We start from the raw sequence: 27,802 nt of genomic DNA, 5'->3' as shown, positions 1-27,802 counted from the left end.
CCGTGTTGTCACATTTATGATTTATTTATTACTTAAGATCATGAGGACGCTTGATGCTCTGAGTTTCAGTTTCTTCATCAGTAATGGGGGAATATGCTTCTAAACAAGGGGCTATAAGCCCAAGGTCCCATGTGACCCATTGGCCTCACTTGGAATGTTAAAGCTAAAGGATTAGAATGCTACCTATGTTACTGCTTCTCAAATAGACGCAGATCTTAACTTTGAATGACTAGAAACTGTAACAGTTTTCTCATCTGAATTCTTCTAGTCAATGAAGTAGACAGTATAAGTTATAAGACAGTACATTTTTCCCATCAGACTCGATAAAGCTATTTTTATTTTGAATGGAAAATAAATGCTGCCCATAAATTTTGTTTATTTTTTATGAGTAATCCCTTCCATTTCTCAAATTCTGTGATTTTGTGTTTTGTTATGCCTTTTTCCACCCAGAAAAAAATACTCCAAAACTGGAGATGTTCTACAAATATCATATGGGTAGAAAAGAATAAAAGTGAAATTGCCTAAATATGTTCTAAGTACTTTTCAATATGATCACATTCTGGCCTCATAGGAGCCCTGCGAAGTAGATATTAGCATCCTACTTTTACTGTGAGACACCAGTAGGAGCAAGAACTCAGTGTGGTCTGATAAGAAATCCCAAACTTTTCCTACCATACTTCACGGCCTCCTAGAAATGTCTGCTTCCCAAACTGTAGGCAATTACATGATCTTAGATGAAAGCAAACAGCAATAAGCTGACTATCCCTCCATTACTATTAATAAACAGATCCATTCTTCTCAATGAGGAATGTATTTTAGGTGTAGAAGTTTGTAAATCTCTCAGGTTTATCAATAACTACTTTCATTGTTGAGTTTTATTTTTTAAAACTTTTTAACAACATTTTCGTTTCCATTTACTTATTTTTATGGTTACCTTCTGTTTACTACAAGTGACATTGATTTTTGTTTTAGTCATGAAAAGTTTTAAAACTGAGTCAATATAAATAACAAATAATAACTACGGGGAAAACAGTACGGGAGGCCAGCTGATGAGGCAAAAATCAAAAAGAAAACATGCCAGTGTCCGAAGTTGGAGATACACTAATCTGAAGGAGGAGGTGTGCGGTCCGGGCTCTTGGGAGGGGTTTCCTCTATCTACAAGTTAATTAAAATCCCTTCCCAGGGAGCAGCCATCTTATTGGCTGAATACGGAAAAGAGAAAAAAAACAAATACTAAGTGTCAACAGGGAAAGACGTGAATCAAAGAAGAGACTCTTTTTGTCTTCTCAGCATTCCTCCTCAATACACCTCTGTCTGGTCCCCCAACTCCACCCAACCCAGGGCCTATTATTTTTCTATTAAGAAGCTCAAGCATTTTTAAACCCAGCTTAATTGGTCCCTGGCATATCTGGCTCCTCTCTTGAGCGCTGAAGTCACTCAACTCAAGTAAAAATTTTCTTCTCTCCTCAGTTCAGCAAATGGAAAGTATCAGCTTACAAAAAAAAAAATAAAATATATAAATAAAAATTCCTTCTGCAAGAAAGAACATCAGCAAGACCACAAAGTAGAAAACGCCAAGTATTTAGAAAGACAAAATCAACTTCATTTTATTTAAATCCTCCATTGTTTGTAATAAATTCTTAATAGCTTGGAAATATAATTTTTTCCACTACCAATTTTATCCTTGACCGCTTGGCAAACACTGGCTTTTTTCTTTTCTGCCTCTGTTACCCCAGTGAAAAAGCTAGAGATTTGGATATTGTGAGTCCCGAATTATGAACCATTACATTAACAATATCAGCTCTGGGGCCAGCCTGTGGCTGGTGGTTAAGTTTGCGCTCCTCTTCGGCAGCCCCAGGCTTGCGGGTTCAGATCCTGGGTGTGGACCTATACACCACTCATCAAGCCACACTGTGGCAACATCCCACATACAAAATGGAGGATGATTAGCACAGATGTTAGCTCAGGGACAATCTTCCTCAAGCAAAAAGAAAGAGGAAGATTGGCAACAGATGATAGCTCAGGGTCAATCTTCTTCAAACATACACACAAAAATTTCAGCTCTGTGCTGGGAATAGCACCAAGAGGTATAAAGACCCAGACTGTTACAAGTTATTGGCAGCAGACTATCTCTCCACCCTACTATAGAAGACACTCATAACACACAGAGAATAGAGACAGAAAGCCTGTAGGGGTAGTTGATCTGTAGTGAAACCCTTTTATAATTTAGGAGATACAATTGCATCTAACTTTTCAACTAACCACATATTACTCATTGCATGATTATTGCAGGATTGAAAATGTATGACAAATGTGCCATAACTCCCCCCACCCACACCATGGCAGACATTACTAATCAATCACGGAACTCTTTCCTACTAGAATAGAACTGAGGAAGGAGGGCCAGAAAGGGCAAGAATCTCCCCTGTTCCTGATGTTTGTTTCTTGAGGAGGCAGTGCCATTAGTGTAACACTTCTGGTTTCACTCTTTCTCCTCACTTACTCTTCCCCAGGGAAGGAAAAGTGACATAATTTGATCAGTGAGATTAGAAAGAAGCACTAGCCATGAGTTGCCAAGCACACGTACCCAAAGAACACGTGCTCCTGATTCTTCTCCACCAGCTAATGAATTTACCAGTGAAAGCCTTGGCCTGAAGGAGAAATTTGCAGTGACCCAGTGCTGCCTAAGACTGCGTGTTGTTTCCTTAATGCCAGAGTTCAGAACGGGGAAACCCACTTGCACAGCAGATATAATTCACATTTTTCACTATCGACTTTAACAATAACAAAGGTGATGTTCTGATTCTCTCTGTCTTACTCTTTTGCCCAGTTCTAATTGATTCAGACCCTGGGCCAAAAAGAAGGGGGATATTTACTGGGTCTTTCAAGATCCCCCAAAATAACAATTGGCTGGGGTTTTCACAGTAAATTCTGTGTGATCTAATACACTCCAGAAGCCAGAAGGTGCTCCAGTTTAAGTTAAAGAGAGACATGAGGTCCGTGTTGTTCAGAGCAGCCTGCTGACCACCTAGACAAGACCCGACACTGGAGCAGCTCTTTCATCACCAAGTTCCAGAGGCTTTGCAGTCCAGAGAGTCAATTTTGTCATTGCTGCAGACATAATCCACGCCAAGCAACCAACCCAACTGATCAAACCCATATGCTTCTGGTGCAAGTGTAAATTTGTATCATTTTTTTATGGGCCAATCTAGCAGCATATAGCCAAATTGTAAATTTATTTATACTTTGCCCTGGCAATTTCATTTATGTGTATCTATCTCAGAGAAAATGCACAAAAATATATGTCCAAGTTTATTGCAACACCTATTGTAATAATGGAAAATTGGAAACTACTTAAGCGTCCGGCAATAAACGGTTAAATAGTTATGAGATATCAGGCACTAGTCATTTTGTTTCTTAATGCAGTATATCTATACTATGTGTGAGTGCCTGGCATGGGGATAGGAGCAAAAGGAACACCCACTTATTATTCTGTATTTCTTCCATTTGAAATTTTAAGTGAAGATGTTTTAATTTTATAATTAATAATTAATCAGAAAAATTGAATGCTGATTTAATAGTTTTTAATTCACGGTATTTTTTTTTCTGGGCACAGGATGCTGCTGCTCATCATTTAGGTTGTTACCCATTATGACAGTGCCTGGAAGCCAAATGGGTAATCAGAAGGCTGGTGAGCAAGCATAGAGTTGGGGCCAAGGTAGCAGTTGTCTGGAGGAAGATGTCTCCCAGACCCAGGTGTGCCTGAGTAACCCTGTCCCTTATAATAGAATCCAGCTTTCCAAGGACTAAAGTCCTCATAACTACCCAAATCAAAGTCTCCTCCTTTATAGTGCTCGATAAACAGCATTCAAGTCTTCCTCTTTTAGTTCTTGTTTCAGAAACGCCAAGCAGATCACGAACACTCTCTTTCTTCTGTCAGACCCTAATACAACGGGTTGAGTTTCAGCTTTGGCCAGGTTACTGCGCTTGAGAAGGTTGAAGATGCCTGCCTATCTCCCTCTTGAAGAGTCACGTGAGCGTTGTAAAGGCTGTGAGTGAAAATCCTATTTGACTTTGTCTAACTCAAGCTTATTTGACTCATTTTTCTTCCTGAAAAACCTGTCCTATCTCACTTCAAACTTTAGGTAGCACTTCAGAAAAACTTGCAAGAATCTATTTTTCACCGTATTAATATTCTCTCTTGATTGGATACGAGCTGTCCTCATCTCCCTGTGACCTCTTCAGCCACTCAGGCTTTTCCTTAGGGGATGTCAGTTCCAGATAGTTGGTTTCATTGATCATATGTGAATTCCAGATAGTGACCACCCATCCTTATAACAGCAATCTCCTCCTTGACGTAGGATTTGGTTTATGATTTACAATAATGCCTTGGATAAAGGCTTTTTCACATCTGTTATTTTATTTTGTTCTCACAATAGTTCTATTAGGTATGAATGACTATGTCGTTTGTCCCATTGACAGATGAGGGAACTAAGGCCCCAAGAATTAACTGAGGATATCTCTTACTGATGACTGAACCACACCTGTAAGCTGTATCTTCTACCTTTCAGTCTTGAGCTAGAAAACAACTAAACCTTTGCACAGAATAGGTTCTCAATACACTGGACTTTTCAAATCACGTGAAGTCTCGTGCACTGAAGGCTTAGTCTGGTAGATGATGTCTAACTTCAAACCACCAGGCTTCTCTCTATTGAAGTAGACAGCCTTGCTCCACACTAGTTGCCATTGTTTTGCCATTGTTGTTATTTAGTAGAGTTCCTATCCCTCAAGGGAAGAACAATATAACTATAAAACTTATTCAAAAAGCCATAGCAAAGGAAAGTAGTACATGCTGCCTATGGAGTTCCAGGAATTTTGAGAAAATTCTCAGTTGGCAGCACCAGATTTCTTTCTAGAAGATGCCCTTGAGTTGGGTTTCAATGAATGCTGTGGAGGGGAGAGATGAATAGAGGCATTCTAGGAACATAAACGTCACAAACAAAAGCATGACAGTCATGAAGGTTTTACCGTCCTTTCACAATCCTGGTTGCCACTATTTGAGAATATTGAGGATAATCAGAGGCAATAGTGAAAGCAACTCCTCTGTGTCTGAAGGTGCCCTGAGTTTAGACAGAGACCCAAATGTTAGGGCACTAGGCTCATTTTCTTTGCAGCCTGGACACTGATTCATTACTTGTCCTTGGGACTAAGTCACTTATCAGTGGCCCATTCTTTGATTTACACAACTGATGTTTTCTCATTCTGATGCTGAGTCCTGTGCAAACACAACTTGAAGAGAGTCACTCTTCCAGCTGTACCACCACCCCCAGAGCCCTATTGTTTAAAAGTTCTAGAGTACTACAGCATTTAGGACTTCCGTGTCTGCATTTCCCAACTAAATTATGAGAATGTAGAGGATGCAGAAGAGAAGATCAATGTTTATAAGGAAGGTATTGGGAAGCAGAGCAATGGGTGCCAAGCCAAGCCAGATCCCCAAATTAGCAAATGAATAAAATTGATTTACTCCCAGACTCCTCTTCAGACCAGATGATCAGATATCCTTTGTGTCATGCTCAATTAAAACAAAACAAAAAATAGACACACACACCAGTAAAGCACTTTCTATCTGGCAGAAATGTTAACTGCCCCATCAAAAGTCACACAATATAGTTATTTACCCATCCTCGGTTCCTTCAGGGCTCAATCTCTAGTAATGGATGGTTTGATTTTTAACCAGATAAATGTATCCTCTGTGTTGGGTTAGCTAGCTACTATTCCTTTCCCCAGGAGAGGATGTCTTAACACCCAAAGGTCAACTTTATTCCTTTTTTTCTGAATCCTACAAATTATTCACATCCCCTTAGAAGCTTCCTCCTCAGTGAACTTGGGCAGGTTGTTTAATCTCTCCATACTTCAGCTGCTCAAAAGGACCATTGAGAGTGCTTATATCATAAGAGTTGTAGGGATTAAAAGAAGTAATTCAATCAAAATATTTAGTAGAGCTCCTAGCACATAATGAGTGCTCAATAGATGTTAGCTATTAATTTTACTTTGAACGTTCTCTGGTTACAGTCACTGCCTGTTTTGCACATCTGCAAAAAGTTTTCCAGTGGCTAAGGCAAGGAAGTTCTAGTACTTTTTCTTTCTTAAGAAATAAATAAATTTTCTATATATATCGCATAAGCAATACATTGTGGAAAATTTTGAAACTACTGAAAAGTATAAACATAATTGACTTCATTCTACTATTGACATAAACTTGCATATTTTAAGTGAAAAATATTTTCTTTTTAAAACAACAGTATTTTGAATATGTTTCCATGTCAATAAACACATTTCTATTACATTAATATGTGCATATTTTTCCTTATGAGGGTTGCACCATGATTTATTTAGCCAATTAACTATTTCAATTACTTATGTTGCTTCCAACTTTTTGTTATTTTAAACCTTGTTCTGGTGTAAACTTATTTTCCTTGTTGTGAACTTGCTCAAAATTTTCCTTAGCATAAATTCATAGACATGAAATTTCTGGGTGTGAAGGTATGCTGTATCTAAAAGACTGACTATATACCACCAACTTGTCTTTCAGAAGGACTTTTCAAATTGACACTCCACAGTGGGGCAAATTCCATTCTCTTACTTCCAGCCCAATACTGGCTACTATTTAAATTCTTTGCCAAGTTGATCAATCATAAATCTAATTTCATTTTTTAATTTAAATTTTTTATCAAAAGTGGTAATGAAAACTGTTTAACACATTCATCAAACATTTGAATTTGTTCTTCTGCGACATCTCTGACAGTGTCATCGAAGAGATGGTAAAATGTGTTGTTAAGAGTAGACTCTGGACTGATTACCTGAGTTTGAACCCATGCTCTCTTTCTAGCTGTGTGGCCTTGGGCAAAGTTACTTATCTTCTCTGTGCCTCTATGTCTTCACCTAAAATGTGGGTAATACTAGTGCTTATCACATAAAGTTAAGTACACGCAAGCATTCAGGACAACGAGCTGCTGTTACTGTTTGCCTATTTTTTAATTGGTGTGTTGGACTTCTTTAGGTGGATATGGTAAAGAAGACGAGGTGGGGGATATGGAGAAGAAGTAATAGCATAAACAAAGGCATAAAGGAACATGGAGTGTCATATTAGCTCCTACATTTGAACCTTACCAATATTTTCATGTGTTTTAAAGAATGAAGAACAAGAATGGTTTCATGCATTGTCTTCCAATTCATGAAACCCAGTTTAAACCAAATTGGGAAAATCCTGACAAGTCAACAACATGAAGTTTTCTTGGTCTGTGCATGACACTGTCCCCCAGGGTCTAGCAGCTCCCAGGTTGGGCTGTCTTTCACCTATAATGACCCATGTTGAACAGCCATGGTAAAGTATAGCCTTATTTGTCCCAGAATTCTATGGGCCCCAGCCTCTGGATCTCAAGATGCAAATCATACAAAAATGCCTCTCCTCGCCTTGTTACACAGCACAAAAGGGAATTATTAGAACCAACTTTGTGCTCTAATATTGTCCTCAAGTTTGGACGAGACTATCTAGAAATGCACACAATCCCAGAAATTTCATGGAGGGTCAAAAAGAACCTCAGAGCTCATCTAGTTCAACTTCTTCATTCACAGAGAAGGTTCTGGATCACAATAGTCACAAGGGATCCAAGAAGGAGGAAGCAGAGAGCTCAAGGGGCTTTCTAACTTTTGGAGTTTAGGAGTCTTCTATGTAATTTGTTTTAAACTCCCAGTGCTGATGGGATCAACTACAGATGGAGGAGCCACAATTACTCCAGCCCATACTGCCCATACATCCTACCCCAGAATGGCTTGAGGAATTTTATGAAGTTGGCATTCCATAGCATATATTTGAGAACCATTTGTCTAATGACAATAAACCTCCTCTTTCTCCCCCCACCAATGTCCCAAACCTTTCTTTTAGAGCTTTGCCTTACATAAGTCACCCAACATCACTTAGAATCTCTGGGACTCAGTTTCCTCATATGTAAAACAAGGGTGCTATTCTAAAAGATTCCTTCTGGAACAAACATTTCATGATTCCATTTACGGGCCTATATATTGACGCTACATACTTTCCTGAGACGAAGTACTTTATGACAACGGAAAGTCACCTCCCCCATAATTACTATAATTGAAAAACAGCCCAAGGGCTCAATACAAATTCTCAGCCAGGCACAGGATACAACTCAGCGCTCCTTACATCCAGACCTTGACAAGCCAGGTACACTCAAAATGGATACTCTTCAAAAAATAAAAACACCGGTACTAACTTAGGCAAGCGGAGGATTTAAAAATGAGCTTACCCAACTTTACAAACCAAACTTTTCAATAATTCCATGTAAAAATGTCAACGCTGTCTTTAATATTGCCTTCTCTGTGATGTCGTCCCAAGCTGCTGCAAATCCTCCTTTCCCTCCATGGTACCACGGTCCTTAGCGGCTGGACCATGATCCTCACCTCTGGTTGCACAATAGAATGCCCTCCTTGGGGGAAATTTCTATGACCTGTGTACCCACCCTCAGAGGTTCTGATTTAATTGACCTGGGAGTGGGACCCCAATGTTGCATCTTAAAAACTCCCCAGATGAGCCTAGACTGCAGCCAGTGTTGACTGCCACTAGTCCAGATGAACTGGCTCCAAAGTGGGGTGCATAATCCATCAGCATGCTGAACAAAACTTTTAGAATGTATGTTTATATATTTTTTATATCATTCTTTTAAATTTCTTTATAATTTATATCTTTGAGTATATTAGTACATTTGTAACATAGTAGTGCAATAATAAGTATATAATTTATAAACAAATACACATTCATCTAGTGTAAATTCTAAAACAAGGATTTTCTGATAGAAGTATATCATCCAAAAGTTTGGATCTAAATAATTCATTGGGTAAGTACCATTTTTACTAAGAAGGCATTTCTTTAATTATAGTCTTTGCGGTCTACTGTTAGCTAACTTCTGTATTGTTATTTGCCTTTCATTTGCACATTATGTCTTGTCTCCCAACGTAGAATGTAAATGCCTTTAAGGCAAAGGCTCTGTTTCTTGCTCTTTTACTATCCCCCATATTCTTGACACGGTATACGATGCATGGTGGTTCAACTTTGGGCAAGCCTTAGTTTCCTCACTCAAAAAATACTGATAACAATAGCACCCACTTCATAGTATTATTATGAGGATTAAATTTGAGACAATTCATAGCTTGGTTCCTAATATATATTATGAACTCAATGAATGGAAACTATTTTTTACTTATTTGTTGGATTGAAGTCTTACATCCCATACATATGGAACGCCAGGTACCATGCTGGAAAATGAAGAAAAAATGTATAAATGTCATTCCCCTTTAAGGAACTCATTGTCTAACAACAACAATAACAAAAATCTGGCATTTATACATGCAATCATAAGGCCACATAATAGATGTTCCGATATGCATATACATAAAGTACTATGACAACATAGCTAAGGGAGCAATTAATTTTTCCTAGTGCCTTGAAGAATGAATAGGAGTTTTCTTGTAGACAAGAAAGGGGTATATGCTTGGAAGAATAGCATAAGCAAACGCATAGAGTTCTCAAAGTGTAGTCTGGGGGTCTGTGGGAATCCCTGAAACAATTTCAGGTAGTCATAGAGTTAAAATAATGATCATAATAACGCTACGACATTATTTGCTTTTTTCACTCACATTCTCTCACAAAAGTATAGTGGCATTTTCCAGAAGCTACATGACTTGTGATATTCAACAGATTGAATGGTGAAGTAGCTCTGAGCATCCAGCTGTCTTCCATTAAAGAGATTTGTAAAAATGTAAAACGGTGCCTCTCTTTTCACTGTTTCTTTGTTTTAGAAAATATAGGTTTTTAATTAAAAAATACATTATGTCAACATGTAATGGGTTATTATTATTTTAAAATGAGTTAATGAATATTTTAAAATATTTTTCAATAATTCAATTATACTTTCTGATTTGGCAAATATTAAGATATCTATATTATATATACATATATACATATATACATATATACACACATATATGTATGTATATGTATATATGCGTGTGTGTGTGTGTGTGTATATATATATATATATATATAAAGCCACCATAAACAAAAGCTCTTTGAGGTCCTTAACAATTTTTGAAAGTGAAAAGGGTCCTGAGACCACTGGCATAAAGGCATAAAATTGCATGGTGGGTTCAAGGGATAAATGAATAAATGAATCCATGCAGTTAGCTGCCTCCAGTTCTTTCTGGAAGTAGGCAGAGTGTAAATTATAAATATATACATCACACATTCATACACAATGAATATGATTATTATATCCTCTGAGCCCATGAATACCAGATAAAATAAGCCAGAATGCTGAAAGGGTTAACCTGAATTTATTGGTGATTTTTGGAAAGGAGGAGGGAGCAGATTTAGTTAATCCAGTAAAAGTCATCGCATATAAATTTGCAAACTAAAATACTCCCTGAGCTGAGGTCATGTGTTTAATTTTAGCAAGTAGGGTGAATATGTTTGGGTAGGTATTTATACTAAGCAGTGGACTGAGCTGGAGATAGGTTTGACAGTGGAAACAGTGATATAACCTTTATTATTTTCAATGCAAAAAAATGAACTATTAATGTGATGTTCTGGTTGAGAATTTAAACTCTCAAAAAATCTGGAAATTCAAAGTCATGGTACCCATAGCAACCATAACTCTGCCCCCTTGCATGCCCAGTGTGGAGTATTTTGTATTGCAGTACATGCTGTGAAATCTATGCCTAAATGTGCTATATAGCAGAGTTACAGTTGCTGTGGGAACTGTAACTTTGAATTGCCTGCCTTTTGTGTCATTAAACTTTCAGCTGAAGTATTGCATTAAAGGAATTTTTTTCCTCCACTGTGTTTCCTCATTTGAAAAAAAAATTGATTGGGTATTTTTTTTTAAAGAATATAAATGATGTTACATTCAAATGGAAAAATAATGCATTCTTGTTTCCTAGATATATGCACAGATATAGCATTAGTGAATTACCGCATTTACATATTTCAACCTGCAATAACAAGACATAAAATAATCCTCTATTTATATAGCACCTTTAATCCTGAAGGGTCCCATCACACACAAAGACACACAGTAACTGAACCACATTGGATGAGAAAACTCAATAAATATTTAACAGCACCCAACAAAATTATACAACGCTTTAGGACAAGTGGTAAGGAAGAAAGGCACTGTCATCCAGTGGTTGGTGCACAAACCAAGGACTGGGAAATCTCAAGCTCCATTTATATTTTTATGATGGCATTGGCTCTCTCCTTGACCTTGAGTCAATAATTTGAATCCCTCACAATTCTGAGTATTCCATTTCTCTATCTGTTTACTGAGGAAGTAATTCTAGGACCAATGACAAGAAAAGACTTCAAAAGGTCATTTGGTTGTGTCTGCTACTCCCAGCCAAGGAACGTACCTACATATTCTAGAACGGGCAACTTCTACTACAAACTTCTACTACAAAAGGCAACATAGTAAATATTTTAGGCTTTGAGGGCCATGCAATCTCTACTGCTACTACTCAACTCTGCCATTTTAGCGTGACAGCAGCCATAGACCATGCATACATGAATGTGCATTGCTGAGTTCCAATAAAATTTATTTATGGACATTGAAATTTGAATTTCATATAATTTTTATATGCCATGAAATAGTATTCTTCTAGTGATATTTTTCAACTATTTAAAAATGTAAAACACATTCTCAGCTCATGGGTTATACAAAAGCAGAGGGTAGGCTATAGTTTGTCAACTCCTGCTCTAGAAGTTTGGGTTGTACGTCAGGCTCAAAGATACCTTCAGATAGAGGTGTGCTTCTAAATATGTAAGTAGCTCCCCATCGCCCAAACAGTATGTATGTTTGTTTATATATATCCAGAGATAGATATAGATATCTAGATTGAGATATACACATATATATGTAGGTGTATAACTTCATTATACATTTTGCTGATATACAGGAAGTATAGCACACATGTACAAATAATAACAAAATATACATATAAATATATACATATAAATATATACATATAAAATTCCATATAGCCAATCTATTCTCATAGAATCTTTTTGTTAACTATTTGCTGAACTCTTGCATCCATGTGATCACAATTAATGAATGAGTGTAGTTTCAACTTGAATGTTGGCTGATGTTTTCGTATACATTGAGAAAGACAAAAGTGAAAAAACAAAGATGTATCTCAGCTCTCACTCCTTCTTCAGAGACTCGAGTAACTTCTTTGCTGAATCAAATAATAGTTTTCAAATATTTTGTCAAGTTTTTGTACTATTCACAATATAATTGTCTACAGACTTGACACACTTTTAAGTTTAATCTATGGATTAGTCAGGGCTCTCCAAAGAAACAAGACAATAGAATGTGTGTGTATATGTATGTGTCTGTGTGTCTATGTATATATATATGTGTGTGTGTGAATATATAAAGGTATGTACATATAGAATTGGCTCACATGATTTATGGAGACTAAGAAGTCTCCAGATCTGTAGTTGGCAAGCTGGAGACCCAGGATTGCTGATATGTAGTTCCAGTCTTAGTCCAAAGGCCTGAGAACCAGGAGAGAAGATGGTAGAAGTTCCAGTCCAAAAGTTGGCAGGCTCAAGACTCATGAAGGGCCAATGTTTTAACCTGAGTCCAAAGGCTGGAAAAGACCCACGTCCCAGCTAAACTAGTCAGGAGGGAGTTCCCTCTTACTCAGCCTTTTTGTTCTATTCAGGCCTTCAGTTGATTAGATGAGGCCCACCCACACTAGGCAGGGGCAATCTGTTTTACTTACTACTGATTTGAATGTTAATTTCATCAAAAAGCATCTTCACAGACACATCTAGAATAATGTTAGACCAAATATTCAGGCACTTCATGGCCCAGTGAAGTTAACATATAAAATTAACCATCACAATCTGCAATATTAACATTTTCTCCATCACTTTCTTAAGTCTAAACAATCAACAAAACAATAAATCAAGTCCTGATTTATAATATTTTCTGAGTTCCATGGCCTAAATACTCCCATCACAGCCAACTTCAAGCTACCAACATAAAGCCAATGGACGTGGATTGGGAACAGATGCGCCGTAGCACACCATTATGTACTATTGCAACCATAACAATACAAAAGGTAAAAATAACCTCAAGAGGGGCCAGCCTCATGGCTGAGCAGTTAAAATTCTGTGTGCTCCACTTCAGCAGCCCAGGTTTGCAGGTTAGGATCGCCAGCGTGGACCTACTCCACTTGCCAGCCATGCTGTAGAGGCATCCCACATAAAAAGTAGAGGAAGATGGGAACAGATGTTAGCTCAGGGCTAATCTTCCTCAAGCAAAAAAGAGGAAGATTGGCAACAGATGTTAGCTGAGGGCAAATCTTCCTCAGAAAAAGAAAAGAAAAACATAACCTCAAGAGTATAGATAGCAGTAAAATGTAGTAAAATAATCAGAAAGTGATGAGTTTTGAGTACTTATTACCTTTGTTTTTAATATAGTTTACTTTGTTTAATTGTGAGTTTATACAATTTAATGTTGAATAATAGAAGTGTTTAATAGCTATCTTGTAAAATTCCTGACAATGTAACAATCAGCTCCGGTGAGTCCATAAGAGCTGGTTCCCGCACACCCTGAGGCTGGCGTAGTGTAAGCCCTGAGCGAGGCTCGCCTGGTCTTCTACCTTCTTTGTGAAAAGCCTGCCCAATTTCATTTTGACCAAAGCTTATTGAAGATGAGAACAGAAACAATCTCACTATTCTTCTTGGTATTATTTTTCTTCGGAAGTAGTCAGATCTCTTTACACCCTTAGTGAATTACTACATTTACATATTTCAACCTGCAATAACAAGTTATAAAATTATCAGTCTGTGGCATGACAAAATGTAGGTGGAGGCAGCCAAGGGACTTACTGGCGCTTCCGTGGGTTTGGTTGACGACTTAGCACAGGGGGCTGCCACTACACAGATGACCAGTCTGGATAATTCTGCCACAATTATCTGAGAAATTCCGACAAAGCCAGAATTAGGGTTTGAGTCCCGCAGATAATTATAGCCACGGACAGGGAGACATAGAAAATCAGTGAAGAATGGTCCCCTTGACTTTCAGTCTAGTGATTTACCTACCATACCCACTCCGCTTCTAAGTAATGAGTTACTTAATGCTTGTCAAGTAATTTTAAGTTATAAATCACCAAATACAAGGCATCATTAACGTCTATTTGAAACTGCACAGAGAAATTTTTAGTAGGCAGTATATGAGTCCCCCAGTGGAGCCAAGATTCCATGTCTGTACATTTTCTTGTCTTCTTTTTTAAAAATCAGGTATGGCAAGATGTTTTAATCACCTCAGATGGCTGGGACCTCTGTTTTCAGTATGATCTAAGACAGCCTTTCCCAGCAATGCCTTTAATACCATGCTGGGGGTCAGTTTGATTGAACTCTTTATTAACATGTAGATCACAAATGAGTCTGAAGAACAAGGAGCCTGTAAGTCAGCATCACCCTTTTCCCCAGCATATCGCCACCTGCAATGGAATGGTGCGGCATTCCGGATAGAGGAACAAGGTCACAACGCAGTCAAAAGTCACATACACACCACTGCAGTGCATGCAATTTAAAAAAGAAGAAAAAGAAAAAAGAAGCTTAGTGATTTCTAAACTAAATAACCCATAAATGTCAAGGGCACTTGAAGGCAATGAATTGTTAAAATTAAGGGGTGTTTGTATGTATTTGTGATTGGGGTGAGGGAGTGGGACTTGGCTTAATTTACAAACAAATTAGAAAAAATAAACAGACTCAGCATTGTTATTGTAACTGGAAATGGCTTGGGCAAATTTAATCCAACTTCCCTGAGAATTCTTGATTAATCTCAGACCCGGGAGGAAAATCAAGATAAGATAGGAAGTCTCCATCTGTACCAAGGGCAGAGGCACTTGGGGCCACCAGTGCCCGCAAAGGGCATCACATGACTCCTCCCCAAGGGATCCCTTTCTCCGAGTTCTCTGCTTCTCTCTTGGCTTTGGCCTCGAGTCCATGAGAAATCTGTCCCAAGCTACCGGCCTTTATTGCCTGGATCTGGGTTGGAGACCCACCCCCCACCACAGCCTAGGAGGCAGGCGACAAATAGGAGCCCCAGATTTAAGATGTAGCTCAACCTTTGACCACTAGAGGTCTCCTGGAAAGCAATGACCCGTATAACCCGGTTTATCCTCCTTCTAACCAGTAGACTTGTTGCACTAAGACTTGGCGAGCCTGCTCAGCTGGAGGCCGCCTTATTAATAACACCACCCACCTCCAACGCTCACGATGGCGCCAGACTTGGAAGGGGGAGGGGACTAGGCGGTGGCTGACCCTCAGACAGTGCTGGCCTTTCAAGCCACGAATCCGTCTGCAGATTCCGTGGCTACCTCTTTGAATCCCACATCTTGACCAAGCAAGAGGAGAGAGAGCCCCTAACTCGAGGTCCCCAGGTGGGCAGCGCGCAGTCTGTCGGACTTCCAACCAGCGATGGACTAGCCAAAGGACCAATGTGTAGAATCACCTAGCATCAGGTCCACCGAGAGGCCAGGATCCTCCTCTCGCTTCGCCCCAGTCTTCCTCCCCGCCCCCCATCACCTCCTCCCTTTGCCTCGCGATCGTCAAAGTGGCCCGAGTTTAACCGGTGGAAGGAGATTAGGGAATCATTCACCATCCCTATTCTGATCCATGCGGTATTTTCTGGAAAAACTAGCTGCTTCTAGCTGGAAGAGGAAAGAAAAAAAGGAAGGGGGGCGCCGAGGGGGAGCAAGAAAGGAAACAGCCAGGTTGAATTCCCAGTCTTTATCAAGCAATTCGCTCACCAATGAAAGAAAGCTGCAGTGGCAGATTCGAGCCACATGCGGTAGTGTGTAGCAATTAGTAGATAAAATGCTGACTAAAGTGCTAAAACATGAAGTATTATCGTAGCCAAGGTCAAAAATGCTTCAGTTGTCTTTTGCAATTTGGGGGAGGGAGAGGCCCAGAGGTGCGCAGAGAGGTTTGAATTTTCGAAATGGTCGCCTTCTTTCTTCAAACTGTACTTTTTTTAATGATCCTGTTTATTATAGTCCAAGCTGCCTAATTATGTCACTGCTGGTTTTTGCAACTAACTTAATCCTCCTGATCCTTTATGAAACGATTCACAGACACTGAAAAATGTGTCTACTTCTCCCCCATTCCCTTGAGGAGTGAGAATGATTTTTAATTTTTTACCTTTTAAATAAACCAAATAACTTAAAATAGAGAGTTGGAATTTTGGCTAGCAAAGCTGCAAGAGTATAGATGTGTGGGTAAAGGTTCCCGTGTCTCAGGATAAGAAAAAGCCCCGAATTGTGGGTCTTATAAACATATACTGCTTTTTTTTCCACTCTTCTTTTATACACAGTGAGTCCCAGCTACAAGGTTTTTTGTAGATAAATAAAGCAGTTGCTTTCATGATTATAACTGTCCTGAATGGATTGTCTTCTTACAACATTCAATCTGTTTATGAGTATTTACTTTACATTAGCCCAGGGACCCTGCACTGCAGGAGTTTGCCTCTATTCCCCTGGGTGTCGGTGTCTCAAGTCTTACATCTGCTCTGTGATTGATGGAGCCTTGAATCCACGTTATTACTCTCTCACAAGCAGAAATCAAACAGGCTATTAACTACATTACTTCAAAGAACTGTTTCAATACAATCTCCTTATCTTAATTGAAACTTTCTTTGTATGGATATTTGCTACACAGATAATTTACAGGTGCCTATCAAGCGTCATATTAAAGAGGTAAAATAGAGGGGGGTTTTCGATTTTTGTTTTGGGTTTTTTTTGGTAAACACACACCATTGTGATCTATAATCTTAAAAGCCATTCACAAGATTGGACCGGTTTGATTGATTAGATTTTATTATTTTCATGGGGGGGGGGGTGCTGGTGGTGCTGTAAAAAGAGAGGGAAGATACCCCTGTGATTCAGTTTTGAAATTTGTCTGATCTGATTACAAGACTGCAGATATTCAGAAATATTCAGACCTAGAGTCCTGAGATTGTTACCTTCTCAAAAACCTTATCCGGAGTTTACGAGAAGAGAGATTACACAGCATGCAGCCTAGTTCAGCGCCTACCTTGAAGAGACAGAAACAGGGTTTCTAATTAGGTGAAGTCTCTAACAGATACTTGAAGACTAACAGCACTGAAACCAGCAGAAGTTGCTTGGATGCTTTAAAGAGCTGTGTATTTTTTAAGAGAGAGATTTAATATACAATCGAGGGATACCCTCAGGCATTCTGTTGAGGTTTCCTGCATAAATGCTGCTGCATTGGTCATACAGGAAACTGACTCAGAGTTGATCTCAAATATGATCTTGTCAAAATACTGCAACTCAAGTTTTTTAATATAGAATTTCTTGAACTGGATGTATATATTTATGCTATCAGGACAGAGACTAACTGAAGCCTTAGGCATCTCTCACATATGTAAAAAAAATATGTAAAATGCCCTTCAGTCAAGTCCATTCATATGTAAAAAATGAACAAAATGGGTTATTCTAATCAAACGTCTGCACTATGCATCATAAAGTTAGAGAGAGAAAGCGCGAGAGAGCTGTAATTTCTCTTTGTAACCCATGTTTATAAAATAGAAAGATCAGATGAAATTTCAAGGAAGATAATTAAAGAGTGATGTGCAAGTCATAATTTGACTAATGCAAAAGATGGGAGACAGCAAATTGTGACATTGTCCTCCTTCATGGTGCAGAGTTGTGATATTACTTTAAATTATTAAAATAGTTTTCGACATCCTTCAGAATACCGGCTCTTTGGCATGAGCTTTTATTACTTATTGTAATTGGAGGATCTGCCATTTTCTTTCGTTTATCTCAGTGTGTATAGAAACGAGATAGATCTTGCCTTTTATTACTTCCCCATGTTCTGAATCAAAAATGTGGTTTAGATAATGTTAAGTGCCCTAATTCTTACTGCAGCAGACGCAGACGTTATGAAAAGGCGTAAAAATACACACAGAGGGTCTTTCCACCTCAAGTCACTGAATATGAGGCATTTGTGCTCTGCCGAGTGTATTAACTTCAGCCATGTGAATATAATTTTCATTAAAGTAATCCTGTTTCAACTGGATGCTGTGACTAGAGGTGAAACGTTGCGAAAGCGTTAAAAATAGCTTACTAGTAATTTCAACATCCTGTAATTTTATCACAGATCAAGTTTCAACTGTCATACTATACAGACCTTATTCCCCATATAGTACATGTTTACTTTTTTAGCATGCCAGACCCACTTTGGAAAGATTGGTGCCAATATAATAAAATCGGGGGTGGGGGGGTGTGCTGGAAGGAGTGGGAGGAGAGCCGGGAAGGGGGTGGGGGAGCGTGGGGGAAGCGAGTACACCATTTTACATCAACACTGCGAAAATGCAATCTAGCCTGGCGGAGGACCGGCAGCTGGGTCAGAGCGAGCGAGGGCTTTGCAGTCTCTGCCTGTTCCTTGTTCTGTCGCTCTTAAGTTTCTCCGTGTTTGCATAATAGCCGTGCATGCAAACCTCGCAATGCTCCAGGGCTCCAGAACAATAAATATACACATTTAAAGCTTTTATTGTCTTACGGTTCATGCCCCCGGTTTTCAACAGCTTAATTTCTGGTTGTATTTAACTAGTTTGCAAATGGATTTTTTCAGTTTCAAACTATTATTGAGGAAGCTCCCCTCCCTTTTTTTGGCGGGGGTGGGGGTGGGGTAGGAGTCGGTATATTATTCCTGTAGCGCTGGGTTATATAAACACATTATCATTTGAGAGCGCCCTTGGCGTCCATCAGCATTGTAAACACGTACTAGTGTATATACTTCAAAATTAAAGAATGCACACGCAGAACCGGGAGCCTGAATTCATATTCCGAGCAGACTCGCTGCTCGCATTTATTGATTTATCATGCATCGTTTATTGTTCCAGTCCCTAAATGCAGTCGCTGTCCGTTCAATATTGTTTGCAAAATCCCGAGATGTGTGTGCACTGCTCACTTGTCTTTCTGTTCTTTTTTTTTTTGCTGAGTATTTTTTTTGCGAAGCGAACAAATGCATTAATATTTATATGTTTATATAATCGATAACCCACTTTTCCCTTCCATGTAAATAGGCATCAAAAGATAATTTAACAGATTAGTTCTCGAAAACATGGCAGTGAGGAAGCGTAATTTAACTATCAAACAAATCTACATGTCTAATAACAGCAAATCTGCTAAGGAGCATTAGAAAGAGGAGCAGCGCCCCGGAATCTCTGCAGGAAATGTTCTTTATATTAGACATATACAAGCAGGTCCTGTCAGATGCACAGCGGAGCTCGCTAGCACTGGTCTCCTCCAAAAATCTCATCAGACGACACCCCTAGACAAGGGAGACTGAGAAGAGGGCGATCTCATCTTTACACAGTTTTAGGGTGGATTTTATTTTTACAAACCTTCCTATAGGTTTTTTGCCTTGATCCAGCCTCTTCCCGCCGAGATCTGATGGAGCCTTTCTCCCGATTATGAATTTGATCAACCCACATTTGGAAGGAAACCTACACAGTTTTGACAGGAGCTGAAAATTGAGTCGTCAGAGAAATATTAGGACATATTTTCAATCATTTTGGTGCCGAAGGGGAGGCAACAGCTCAGTTTTATATTGAGACATTACGCCGGCTGAAGGCAGAGAATGTTTTTCCCTGCCAGGACCTGATGCAATCCATTCAAGCCAACAAGTTTGGAGAGAATGTTGAGTTCAATCAATTCAGAACGTCGAGATGGAGCCCAACTCACTCCAGGTATTTCGCTCTCCTCCGCTCCTCCGATCCCGGCCCCCCCCCGGCTCCCGCCAGCCCCCCAGCTCACCCACACCTCTACACCCACCCACACCCCCCACAAACTTTTCACCAAACTTTTACCCTCTGCATCCCCCCAAATCATTTTTATTGTTTAAAAAATTCCCTGCACTGATCATACATACATAATGTAATTTTACCGCCTCAGATGGAGAGGTAGGGAGAGGTGGCGGTGGGGGGGGGGGGGGGCCCGGGGGTTTTTTTTTTTTTTTAAGGGAGGCAGAAAATTTGTGGGCTCTATTATTTTTCCACCCAGCTTTATATCTGTTGGCTCCTCTGTATTAAGAGTGTGGATGTCTGTGTGTAAATGTGTCTGGGAATAGATGTTTGTGCTCTGATGGCTACATTATTTATTTGGTGCTTTTTTTCCCCTGCAGTGGGTCGGCTCACCGTGTGGCTTGCACGGACCTTACATTTTCTACAAGGCTTTTCAATTCCACCTTGAAGGCAAACCAAGAATTTTGTCCCTTGGCGACTTTTTCTTTGTAAGATGTACGCCAAAGGATCCGATTTGCATAGCGGAGCTCCAGCTGTTGTGGGAAGAGAGGACCAGCCGGCAACTTTTATCCAGCTCTAAACTTTATTTCCTCCCAGAAGACACTCCCCAGGGCAGAAATAGCGACCATGGCGAGGTGGTAAACTTATCTCTCCCTCTCCTTTTTCTTTATTATTCCCCCCCCCCCCCCCGGAATGCTTATTACAGGGCAAGCTTGAAAATACTGTATTCACTTCTGCAGGCGAGCAGGATCGACTCCTTTTTTAAAGGGGTAGCGCCACTAGCTGGGGCTCGAGTATTTTGCCATTGTCAGAGTTTGGCTGTCAGCTTTACAAAGAGGATCCAACTGCTGATTTTAGTCAAGATCAAATAACTTGTTCGAGGAGGGTTTTGTTCAAGGTTCTGTGTGTGTGTGTGTGTGAGAGAGAGAGAGAGAGAGAGAGGGAGAGAGAGATTGTTCGCTCTCCTGCTACTGCTGCTTGAACATCACATGCTTTTTATATTTTTTGCCGTTTGAAAATTTACCTTCGCGTCTGGCTCGGTCGGGGCTGGGTGGATTTCTTTCGGTGGGTTTCGATATTGTTCGCGTTTTTTTTTAAGTAAGTATTTGATATGTTTAAGAGGGCGGAAATTACGAAATGGAGGCAGAGTGAGATCAAAAGCTATTGAGTTGGCAAAGACGTGTTGAATAAAGTGATAAATGACAGGTACTGGAATAATACATTCAAATAACTTGCAGATCTGCCCGGGCGGATTTCAAAGCGGTCGTGTAACCGGCACAAACACGTTAAGCATTAACAACTATCTCTCTCCCCCACCCCCTCCCCCTCGGACAAGCCATTTGATGTTCTAGTTTTCAATTACTCCACGCAAAGTGGACGTCTTCTAGTGCGATCTTTGGGGATGTGTGGGACGGGGACCGGGGAGGGAAGGGCAGAGGGGTGTGTATTCGCCCACTGGCCCTGCGGGCCCGGCGTCCTCCGTGCCCAAACCGCGCTCCCAGGGAGGGTGGGGAGGCACCCAGCCTCCCCGGCACGTTTCTGGGCGGCCGAGGGGGCGCTCGCCGCGCTCTCGGCAGGACGCCCGAGGTGAGCCCGCTGTCACCGGGCTCCAGGGCGGCCGCCTCCCTTCGGCTCTGTCATTTCACGTGTGACCGCAGTTCTGCGGGCTCCCCTCGTCAGCTGACGACCTCAGCGCCGTGGTACCTACCGGGGGAACTATTTTGGGGAGGCTGTGCCCTCGGCGCGGCGGGGAGGGAGGGCGCACGACCGCCTGGCAAGGCTTTGTGTTGCCCAAGCGAGAGCAGGGTAATCAAACTGAGACTTTTGAGGGCAGCTAGCTCTGTGACAGGCTCTCGAGCTTTCGAGGTAGGTGCAAGGATCTTTTTGTTAAATGAATGGTTCCCCGTTTAACTCATTCCGGAGCTTGGTGCTGCCTGCCAGCCCTTCCAGAATTCCTTGGGCTTACAGAGTTGATTGTACTTTTGGCATCGCAGTTCACTCCCTCTCCCCGGGATCAAATTACCCATCAGTGGTCTTTGCCGGTTAATTACTGGAGTTCGTCAAAACGTTCGCCCTCGAATCTGCCTCTTCGGAAATAAGCCCCACCCTCCTCCCCTGACGCCTCCCCTCTTCTCCTCCGCCCTCCCCCGCCAGCTTTGGGTTTTAAACGTTCATATTTCCCGACGTCTGCCTGCAATTTTACAAAGGTGTTGTTTGGAAATACTGTGAAAAATCCTGCAACCTACCAACAGGTTGAGCTCCTTCCCTCTCCCAAGGTCTAGCTCGGCCCCTCCCCCGACCCAACTTTCCTGCGCAGCTGTCTTCCTCCCCCTCCTCCTCCCTATTTCTTATTATTTGCTTTTCAAATTTATTACTTCAACATGGCCTGTGATCTGGAAAAGGGAAGGATTAAATATCCAGAAAAGAGCTGGTGCCTAATAGACTTCTGACTAAACCCAGAAGGAAATTATTCAGTGTTTTATGGGATATTTTGTGGCCACTCTCTCTCTTTTTTTTGTTAATTGAAATTGGAATATTTTTTAAAGACCCCGAGTTGACCCCACTTGGTCCAGTTTTAATTGCTGTTGGTGTAATTAAATAGTGAATTCTGGTTTAAGAATAAAAGCAATATTAGCCGAAGGTTGCATCTGTTAGAACTGCTGAGAGTGAATAGATATATTTTTAAATACACGGCTTGAAAAAAATGGTTCGTTATGGGGAAATGAAAACGAACCATTGTAATGATCTGTGCGTTTCGTCGCTTCTACATGAGCCATACCTGAGAAAATTAATCTTGCCATTTAAAAGTAAACTCTAGGGGGCTTGGGGAGGGAGATGGCTCTATTTATAATCCTCAGCTGCATATACATCGTCTAATATTATGCATGATTTGTTTTTTAATGCTAACACGACTGGTAATTAGCTGTATGATTATACTTGTATATTTCATTAGGACTTTGGCTGATGTCATTGTGAATTATTCAGCCATATTAAAACAATTTTCAATTGAGATAATGACACGCCTCAAAATTATGCAAATGCAGACTGCATTGTGCAAAATAATTATGACAAATGTAAAGCAGGTAGAAAGTTTCCCAATGCAGATCGGTTTTCCACCCTGGTGATGTCATTTCCCCCCTGGCCTAAGTTAGTCATTCATTAGCAGGAGAGGAGCAGCAGAGGAGAGCTTACAGAAACCAGCATTTACTGCTGGCACCTAGAGGGGGCAACAGGGCCCTCTCATTAAGAAATTTGCTTTGTTTTCGCTTACTCCATTAACTTGTTTATATACACTGAAATGATTTTTGTTATTGATTTTAAATAGTTCTGAATGGTGCATTTGCCATTTGCAATGTGTAACTGAAGGAGAAAGGTTTCTTGGTGATGCGCGCTGTTACTTGGAGAAAGCATTCAGCACATTTAATCAGCCAGTAGTTTATTTTAAGTAACCAAATAGAGGTTAATAATTTCTTGATTGACTGACATCAGCATCCATTTTGAAAGGCCAGCCAGGCCTCGGTGTGCTTTTTTGGTTTAAGAGAACCATTCTGTCTTTTTATGATTTCTAGAAATGTAAAGACGTCAGTTCTAAAAGCAGGAAAATTATCATTGGGCAAGATTAGAAATAGCGTCCCTGTGTGGTTTGCTATGATCTGCAGAGAGCTTTTTTAGGGAACATTTTCTTATTGGTCCTTGCAATAATTATAGGAGGCTGCATAAGGCAGGAACTTATATGCCCGTTTTACGGATGGAGACAGAGGCTTGGAGAGGCAGTGTGGTTTGTCAAAGGTCCTCAGGCTAGAACCTAGGCCTTCTTATTCTTTAGGGTTGGTTTACTTTTCCGCTGAAACCTACCCTTTAAACCAGAGCTTGAATATATCATATTATATTCTAAGGTGTGTACTAATGAGGCCAGTTCCTTGCACAGTTGACTAGTCAATCAGCTTTGCCAAAAGTCACCAGATATTTAGGTAGCAGAACCATTCAGATTCTATAAAGTTCAGCTAACCCTAGCCAGTGGTATATAACAATAACAGTTACATTTAATGCCAGTATTAGTAATCATTAAGAATTTATTATTAGTTTTAATAGTTATGGTAATGACATGCTTGCTTATATACACTGCTGCCTTTGCATCCTTCCTGTGCCGGCAGCTGGTGTTGAGGGAAAGCATTCCAGAAAGAGTCACATCTTGATTCGGCATTTACTATTTGTTTGACCTTGAAGAATCATAAGCACTCTGAGCCTCAGTTTCTTCAGCAACAAAATGGGAAGAATAATAAGGCTGACTGTGGATTGTTGTGGATATCAAGAGGCATTATATGGGCAAAAGTACTTTATAAGCTGTAAAGTTCCTAAATAGAAAAGAGTTATGATCATGGTGGCCCTTATTCTAGATATTCTTAATTTATAAATAATAAACATAATAACTTTTATGTCTGTATGGAGGTTCCTGGCTCTAATCATGATACTGTCTTAAATTACCATGAAAGTGAAGAGTAGGACCATATGCAAGGAGTTAAGTGTCTTCAGTAATTACCCCAAATTGCCACATTCAGCCAGTAGCTCTTCAGAGGAAGAAAATGGCGAAGTAGGCGGGTAATTGGTTCTGTTACTGGGTAACTTCTGATTACATTCTTTTCCAAATTGCCAAGTACTTAAGCTATTGCCAATATACCCTCTTAAAATAGGTGGATGTGCAAGCTTGGATTTCAGCCTGACTGGCCATGGGCTGGATTCTACAAGAAGGTTTGCTGGTCACGTGCAACTGAGTGTGGATGAGTAAGCTAATGATGTCAGGGAGTCAAGATCAAGCACATCTGGGCACTACAGATGCTAGCGTGCAGCCAGGATTTCTAAAAGTGGTTTGACTATCTCCAGCCTCACTATCTGGTTAAAAATTGTTTAAAATGGATATTCCAGAGCCCCTACTGAAATTAACTCAATTAGAATTCTGGAATTGGGGTCCAGGATTCTGCATTTTGTTTGTTTATTATTTATTTTTTGGTGAGGAAGATTCACCCTGAGCTAACATCCATGCCAATCCTCCTCTAGTTTGTATGTGGGATGCCTCCACATCATGGCTAATGAATGGAGTAGGTCTGCGCCTGGGATCCAAACCCATGAACCTGGGCTGCTGAAGTGGAGCGTGCAGAACTTTAAGCACTTGGCGGCAGGGCCAGCCCCAGGATTCTGCGTTTTAAACGTTTTAAACAGTCTTGCTCTAGCTTTGTGATCTTGGGCAAGTTTTAAACTCTCCATGCCTCAGTTTTCTCATCTATAAAATGGAAATATAGCATCTACTTCCTAGGATTATTTAAGGATTAAATAAATTAAGACATGTAAAGTGCTTACAGCTGAGGTTGGCACATAGTAGATTCTGCAATAGTGGTTGGCTCATTATTATTATCATTAATATAGTGTTATTGTTCTCATTGAAGTTTGGGACCACTACTATAGACCTTCCTAAACAAAGCTTTTCTCTATGAGAGGGCAGCATCTAGGTTAGTTTGCTAGAACATAGAGCAATTCAGTTCCCCCCAAATTAGGCTGGCTTTCATCTGTTTGTTGAGTTTAGCTGTGTCACCAAAATAAAAGATTCCTTAAGGATTTGCATTTTAGTATTGAAGTATGTTGATTACTGGATCAACAGGCTATTTTAAAAGATTTGCCTGATCATATCACACATGGGGTTAGGTAGACACATTCTGCAATCTAGGATTGTCCTTGCTCTATCTGTGGATAGCCACTCCATCTCTGGTTTGTATTCATGAGCTTATTTTTCAGAAATTTCTGAGACTTCTTCAGTGACTTCATTGGCCTTGGACAATTTCTTTAAGTTTCCTGAGCCTCAGTTTCTTCATCTGTAAAATGAATTTAATGATCTCTACTTTGCTGTGAGAATTAGAAGACATCATAATGAAAAGAGCCTGGCAACTAGCATAGTACCCATACCTGAGAGCTCAGCAAATGATGGATGCTGTTATTATAGTTTTTTACTTTTAGTAATGATTACTTAAGCTAAGAGAAAGAATATCTTAACTCTGCCTGACAGGCCCTTTAGAACTTGGGTGAGAACTAATGAATTATATGGAGAGAATTTGTTGGACTGTGACAAGTCTCAGCAAACTAAGGCCTGAGGGCCAAATCTGGCCCTCTGTCTGTTTTTGTAAGTAAAGTTTTATTGGAACATAGTCAGACTTGTTTGTTTATATATTGTTTATAGCCTCTCTCAGGCTTCCATAGCAGAGTTGAACAGTTGTGACCATGACCATATGGCCCGCATGGTGGAAAATATTTACTGTTTGGCCCCTTATAGAAAAGTTTGCTAAAGCCCCTGGTTTATAAGGAATGTGATTGTGTACCGTTTTCTCTTTCTTATTTGGATTTGGAGCAAGATCCAGTAATATAAGAAGTAATTTAACATTAATATGTCAAAACATTTACATATACAAAACTCTTTCAACACTGAGTCTAGGATATTCAAATCTGAGAATCAGTAGAATATATGCTAAGTTACATTTTGTATGGTTAGGATTCTAACTCTAGACCAAGTTGGTATCACCTATCTTGAGTTAATCAAAAATTACTTGCTGAGTGCTAACCACGTGCTCAGCGCTCTGCTAGGTACAGAGATGGATACGAAACCCTTCATCATGTGGCCCCTTTTCTCAAGAAGCTTATCAGTCTTGGTAGAGAGATGAGATCAATACATGTTTTTAAAAAATGTATAAACAATATAATATGCTGTATAACACGTTGGTGAATTGTGCTGACAATAAATGTAATAATGTGTTCAAAGGAAGGCTCACTGCCTGTTTTTGCAAAAGGAATTTATCCAACTCCTCAGATGTTGACTGAAGACCTATTCTGTGCTGGACAATGGGATACAGAGATAAAGGAGAATGGCCCCAGCCTTCTAAGAGCTCATAGTCTACCCCATAGACAGACACTAGTCACAGAGCTGCTGCCAGATTCTTTCTGTCTATGTTCTTTAGTTAAAGTAGAGGTTAACTAAGGTTACTATTTATTTGTAGCCTTCTGTGATCTTTCTGGAAACTAGAAAGTGAAGTCTCGTTCACTGATCCGTAGATCACCTACTTTGTGTTGCAGCCTGTTCTAGACCCTGGGGCTACAGCAGTGAACAAGACAGATAAGAATCCCTGCCCTCCGGAAGCTTACCATCCAGTGGTTGGTTTCAACCTCCCTTGTACTTGGCAAATTGTGCCTTCTGGGATGGTTGGCTGTGTTCTTTTCCTTTTCGCCTGTCACTCCCCCTGTCCCCTCCCCACTACAGTGCTGTTCTCAGGAGCAGAGGGTTGTGCTTTATCCACCTCTGGGTCCCCCACAGTATTCAGTGCTATTCGCTAATCCACTATGCTGACTGAATCACATAATTAAAATACCTTCTTTCCCACAGTCCGCTTTCTTTAAGCATGGCCCAGTTTCTTTCTGGGAAAGGAGCTACGATTGGTCATTCACATGTGGGCCAACTCCAGCCCCCATCCACACTCCTTTCTCTTCTAAAACCCGTAGTCGTTTTGCACTGGAGGATGTGAAAAAGTTCTAGGAGCACTCAACAAAGAAATTAGTAAATATTTGGGACTCAATGGTCAGGCTGGAGCCAGCATCTCCATTGCATTGAGTACTTTTCCAATCTTCAGCCATCAGCCCATAAAAAGTCCGGGCTTTGGGGAGGCAATCTGTGAAAAGACTAGACTTCAGGGACGAAGAGTCAGTCCTCACCTGAGCATTGGTCGGCACTTCCCGCGAGCAGCATATTTTTCAGACTGTTGGTCTTAACTAGGCCACATGTTTGATAGCAAGTCAAAATTGTAAGCAATTAAAACCTCTTTTCACATTTTGAGTGTCAGGCACAT

The 27,802-nt window shown here is 40.2% G+C and overlaps 1 protein-coding gene across 1 annotated transcript in view; it reads left to right on the top strand.

Moving 5' to 3' along the window:
* Positions 1-19,847: 19,847 nt before the first annotated feature.
* ARID5B (AT-rich interaction domain 5B) overlaps positions 19,848-27,802 on the top strand; it is a 175,025-nt gene continuing 167,070 nt past the window's right edge. The window contains exons 1-2 of the mRNA XM_046651239.1: positions 19,848-19,868; positions 20,303-20,557. Of these exons, the coding sequence (XP_046507195.1) occupies positions 19,848-19,868; positions 20,303-20,557 (276 nt within the window). The remainder of the gene's footprint in view (positions 19,869-20,302; positions 20,558-27,802) is intronic.

This window comes from Equus quagga, chromosome 2 (genome assembly GCF_021613505.1).
Source record: "Equus quagga isolate Etosha38 chromosome 2, UCLA_HA_Equagga_1.0, whole genome shotgun sequence".
Taxonomy (NCBI): domain Eukaryota; kingdom Metazoa; phylum Chordata; class Mammalia; order Perissodactyla; family Equidae; genus Equus; species Equus quagga.
Note: the sequence above shows the minus strand (reverse complement) of the source record. Positions and strands in the feature narration are given on the sequence as shown.